General features: G+C 40.0%; 1 protein-coding gene across 1 annotated transcript; it reads right to left on the bottom strand.

Annotated features, from left to right (window-relative positions):
* Positions 1-7: 7 nt before the first annotated feature.
* LOC122037428 lies at positions 8-5,174 on the bottom strand (the record flags this gene model as incomplete). Its single annotated transcript, XM_042596901.1, has 10 exons — positions 3,492-5,174; positions 3,386-3,427; positions 3,211-3,256; positions 2,074-2,187; positions 1,921-1,979; positions 1,721-1,839; positions 1,461-1,654; positions 1,334-1,385; positions 1,006-1,249; positions 8-938 (listed from the first exon to the last, which is right to left on the bottom strand). Coding segments are annotated over exons 1-10 (3,484 nt in total), but the record flags the coding sequence as incomplete, so codon positions are not given.
* Positions 5,175-6,021: the final 847 nt, after the last annotated feature.

Here is a 6,021-nt window from a genome sequence, read left to right on the forward strand (position 1 = left end):
ATGTAGCAAAACGTCCCGGCCGCCGTCGTCATGCGGTACTGAGTGACTTGGTCTGCCACGGAGGGCGGGAGAAGGCGGGCCAGGCCGACGTCGCTTATCTTGCTGGTGTAGTTCTGATCGAGCAGGATGTTTGCAGGCTTCAAGTCCCTGTGAACCAGAGGCTCCGGCTTCGTTTGGTGGAGGAAGAGAAGGCACGTGGCGATCTCTGCGGCGATGCGGAACCGATATTGCCAGGGAATGGGCGGCGTGTTCCCCCGCCGGAATAAGCGATCCTCTAAGCTCCCATTCGCCATGTACTCGTACACCAGGCAACCGTACTCCGGGCAAGCACCGAGGAGGAGGACCATGTTTGGGTGCCGGATGCAACTTAGAATCTCAACCTCGTGCTGAAACTGAGACCTCCCCTGGGCCGCATCCGGTCGCAGTACCTTGACGGCAACAGGCGTGTGATCGAGATAGCATTTGTAGACGGGACCGTACCCTCCTTCTCCAACCTTTTTGTCCGCCGCAAAGTACTCTGTGGCTTCCTCGATCTCCTCGATCTTGTATCTCCTGTACCTCGCGTCCGTTTGCACAAACGAATTCGAGGGATTCTTGTCGACGGATTGTTTCATGGCCTTTATCTCCACTTCTCTCCTTTTATGCGCTTCCAGTTCAGCCTTCCTTTGGGCTGCTTCGGCTGCTTCCAATGCTGCCTTGCACTTTGCTTTCTCCTTCTCTACCAGAACCAAGGCGGCTTCTTCCGCGAGTCGGGCGATTTCGAGTCTCTGTTTCCCCTCCATCTTCGAGTGATGGAGCTCCTTTGCCTTCTGTTTAGACAGAAGCGCTTCCTTGCAAGCTGCGTTGTACATATCCATTGTCTGCTTGAGTTCCAGTTTCAGTCTATTTATCTCTGCTTCTTGATATTCCTGCAAGTTCCAAGGCATGCATTCGAGCGATCATGCACAAAACTTTTTGTGCTTTCTAGATTTCTTTTGCTAACTGTATTCACGTACCGATGCGTCAGATGCAAAGCTCTCCTGAGAAAAAGAGTACCCGTTCATAGCGGAATGAACACCCACAGACTTGCGAGGCGATAGTCGATCGAGACTCGAAGCTGTGAGCAAGGTCGTTGTCAGGCAGGCAATAGATCCTCGGAGGGAAGACCTGATCAGTGCTCCTCCTCCCACTGCTTACAAACGATATGTCACTGCCCGACGTCAAATCTACATCAGACTTATATGTATAGGCCCCTCTCGTCAACGGTGACCTGTTCGAAGGCATTGAAATAGAGAGGCGAGATGAGAGGACGAACAGATACCTACACGTCTGTCATGTTGTTTATCTTAATTACCTGATTGATTCTGTTTCTTTACTCAGTTTGAGAGTCGCAGCTGCAGCATCACCTGACAAATGTATGCCTCCTTCAGTTGTTCGTGAAACTAATCGAGCCAAATGACAAGTTAAGTCGATCATCGTACCTTTCTTCTCCTGTTGACTTGGTTGATCTGCGTTGGCTTGTTTCTGGAGCTGGATTCTCAAAGGCGAAACGGCCGGAGCTGGTCGGATCGCATTTTTAACAGAGGAGAGCTTGCCTTTGCTTATCACATAAGCAGTGCAGAAATCAGGCACGGTTTTGTAAATGTTGACGCTGATGTCCAAGTTTCTGAATGATCTGGTAGTAGTATGCAGACAGTGAGAAACTTCGTTCGAGCAGTGCTTTAGAAGAATGTTAAGATACCTCACAAAGCCTCCTCTCGATGCTCCGACGACTAGTTTGTTGATCCCCGACTGAGAGATGAACTCCACTACGCCCTTAGCTACGTCAGTGCCCTCCAAGATCATATCCATGACTTTGATCTGTTGATCAGCAGAGATGATTAATTGCAAATTCTTTTTCTGTTCATGCATTTAGAGGAATATATGAAGTTAGTGACTCACATCTTTTCTGGTGCAGAAACATCGAAAAGGAGTAAGTATTTCCCTGCGTATGCTATCCGCTGCATTAATTATGTTGAATTTTGGCATTAGATCTTACTCTGTTTTTAGTTTCTAGAGAAGTTGTGGAATGAAGCAATAAGACAAACAGCTTACGTGAAACGGCATGAGTGTTGACGTGAATGAGGATGAGGGTTTGGCCCCTGACTGCGACATTATCGAGGGCCCATTTCAAGGCTCCTTGGCTGCTCTTATCCTTGTCCACGGCCACTGCAGCTTGAGGAAAAGATTGTGAAACTGAGTCCATCGTTGCAAAATGATAGCTAAGTTTGAATAAACGAAATGCAAGAAGAAGCTCCTAATATAACGATGCACTACCTCCCTGTTTACGTTGTGCTGTGCGGTGGAAGGTGATTTTCCTAGGGCGGAGCGGGAATGCAGGAGCAATGTGGTGAATTAGACATTAGACAGTAAACAGATATATTTTTTCCAATTTAGTTGCAATGATTAGAGGATATTTTTATCAATCTCACTGTACTTAATAATATTAGTAGGGGTGTAATCGAGCCTAGCCGAGCCGAACAGTATGAGGCTCGAATTCGGCTCGATTAACTTTTCCCAAAGCTCGAGCTCGAGCTCGATTCGAACTTTAATTCTTAGGCTTGAGTTCGGCTCGTAAGAAAGTTAAAGAGCTCGCGAACGGCTCGAGCTCGGCTCGAAAATAGCTCGTTTAAAAATTAAACAAACTTAGCTCGAGCTCGGCTCGTTAAATAAGCTTGAGTTCGAGCTCATTGGGCACATAATCGAGCTCGAGTTTGAGCTCGTGAAAATCACTTACAGAATTTCACTAAAAATTATTAAAACTCATTGTTAGTACGATAATAAATCCTTAACACCATTTAATAGTTCCTAACACAAATAATAAGAAAATTACAAAATTAAAGTCTTGCAGCCAATTAACAGATAAAGTTTACATATTAACTGTAGCCAATTACAAAATTACAGTTTTAACACCGTTTTTCTCTACAACAAAAGTTTGAATCAATTTAAAGAGGATTACAAAATTGCAGTCTAAACACCCACATTTTTCTTCATATTAACTACAGCAAAAGTTCCAGGCTTGGACACGCTGGAGAACCTCCTCCTCCATAGCATCAGTAAATAGAAAAAGTCATTATCTACTACTAAGAACCTAACAAAATATTTCAACGATCACACGATCATCAAATTTTGTAATGTTTACATCAAACTACATAAGAAAATCACAATATAAAATTAAAACTGTATCCATACCTTTTGAAAGTTGACGATAAAGACAGCAACTAAGTAAATTGGATCTCTTTCATCTCTGACTTTTCCTTTTACATACAAATATATAACATCAAAAAAATTAGACATGAATAAAATAATATACAAAACATATGACAGTAAGTCAACAATTAATTAAATAAGATGCTTATATACTCACCTTTGATTTTTTTCTTGATTCCATAATGAGCACGCAACCAATCTGATGCACAAAGTAATATTTGGACTGTATCTGTTCCCAAAGAGGCACGATGAGGATCAATTACCCTACCACCGGCACTAAAAGCCGATTCAGAAGCAACTGTAGTTATCGGAATTGATAGTACATCACAAGCCATTTTTGATAAGATCCTAAACTTTAAGTTGTTAATTCTCCACCATGACAATGCATCAAAGTTAATGTCATCTTCACAAATAACACATCCTTCATCCAAGTACACATCTAATTCAGATTTTACTTGCTCAATACTGTCAACATTCTTAATGTAACTATAAAATTGTGCCCTTACTTTACCTTTTCCTCTTCCATTTAAATTAGTCCGACCAATAGAACTTTCTCTTTGAGTTTCATCTTGAACATTGCTGCTGCCAACAGTAGTTTTATGAGCTTCAACATACTCATTGTACAACATGCGCAATGTCTCATGAACAGTAGAAATGTGCTCAATTGCATCACCAGGAGAATAGATCTCTGAAAAACACCATTCAATCAATTTCATCTTGTTCCTTGGATCTAACACTACTGCTATAGAAATTAATAAGTTGCTATCACCCCAATATTTATCAAATTTAGCCTTCATCTTGTTAGCCATTGCTGCCATAAAACTTCCTTCATCTGAACTTGCCTGATTTAACAATTTCTTTATGGTATAAAGTTCAGTAAGGAACAAGTTAGAAGTAGGATATTCACTTCCCGAAATAAGATGAGTTACTTCATTAAATTCCTCGAGAAATGAACAAACAACACTAACCTTTTTCCAATCGTCCTCACTTGGCAAAAAAGTATAAGCTACATCCCTTGCTGCATATCTAGGAAAAACATCTTTGAACTCTAAAGCAGCCGATAACATATAAAATGTTGCATTCCACCTCGTGCAACAATCCAAAACAAGCTTCTTTGAAGATAGTTTCAATTGCTTTGAAATTTCACTAAATATATTAACACGGGTCTCTGAAGCAGCTATGTGTTTCACACTTTCACGCACATTGAAAACAATATCTTCAATTTCAGATAACCCATCTTGCACCAAAAGATTCAATATGTGTGCACAACATCTTACATGAAATAATTTGCCACTAAGAGGAAGATTGTTTTTATAAGAGAGGTTATCCTTCAACATCCTCACAGCTACATCATTATAACTAGCATTATCCACTGTAACTGACCATACCTTATTTTCAATTCCCCATTCAACCAAACACTTATTCAACACATCACAAATGGAAACACCGTTATGAGGTGGAGGAACATCTAAAAAATTTAGATTCCGCTTCTGCAAATTCCAACTAGAATCCACATAGTGACAAGTGACAACCATATATGAAACCTTTTGATCCGACTTCCATAAATCAGTAATCACACTAACCCTACTCACATCTTTTAATGATGTCATAACTTTTTTCTTCTCAATTTCATAAGAAGTTATGCAATCTTTTTTCACAGTAGCACGACTAATCTTCTGATAATATGGAGTAGCAGTCCTCATCAATAAATTGAATATTTCATATTCTGAGAAAAGGAATGGTAGCTCATGAACAATAATCATGTGAGAAAGAATCTCCCTTATCTTCCCATGATCATACTTGAAATTATGGACAGCATTGACAGTTTCTGATTCAACAATAGTTGTAGAGAGAGTAATATTATTTTGTCCTTGCTCAGTAATCTTCTTCTTCATACAACCCTTAAGGTGCCTCAAAAAATGAGATGTAACACCAGTCTTGTTCATTGTGAGCCGATGTTTACAATGAATATATTCTACCTTTGTTGTCCCATCCGGAAGAGTAACCTCTTTAAAATCAGCCCATGCTTTGGATGTCCGTTTCCTTTTCTTTGAAGTATATGGACTTTCATCCTCTACTTCAATGGTCTCGGGTTGTTGCACATCTATACTTTGAATTGCATCATTGGTATTATTTTGTGAAGGTTGAATTTCTCCCAAACTAGGATTTGCGGCTGAATCTTGAGTTGACAAGTGCGGAGTTGACATTTGATTGTTCCTTCTATTTTTTAGCTAAGAAAATCATAACAATATTCTATGGCTAGTTGGCTACTGTAAAAAATGGGATCGACAAAAGGAAAAATAAAAATAAAAACTAAGGTTTAAAAAGATTACAATCCGAGAGTGACTAAAAGGAGATAATGATTAGTGATTTATATGAATACAAAATCCTGGATGAAGAAAAATCAAACATCACAGTTCACCTTTAAAATACCAACAATTTCACTTTCAAATTTAAATACAAAAAATGTCAATAAGGACTCACAGTTTCAATTCAGAGTCAAATAAAAAAAATACCAACAAAAATTGGATCTGAACAAAAAAAATATCATTTGGTCAAACATAAAACTCTACAAGCAAACATTTTAGAAAAGCCACGCAAACTACAAAGTAGAAAAGGGAAGCGAAATCTAAGCAAATAAGAAAAAAAATCTACCTCAAACAGAAGCTTGCGAGTTGCGAAATAGAGATTAGGAATAGGACTGTCACTGCCAGACTGTTGGTCTCTCGGGAAAATTTCTCTACAAGCGATGGGGATGATGAGCCAGCACGGGTTTGAGGAGACGTTGAGACG

This window comes from Zingiber officinale, unplaced genomic scaffold (assembly GCF_018446385.1).
Source record: "Zingiber officinale cultivar Zhangliang unplaced genomic scaffold, Zo_v1.1 ctg40, whole genome shotgun sequence".
NCBI lineage: Eukaryota > Viridiplantae > Streptophyta > Magnoliopsida > Zingiberales > Zingiberaceae > Zingiber > Zingiber officinale.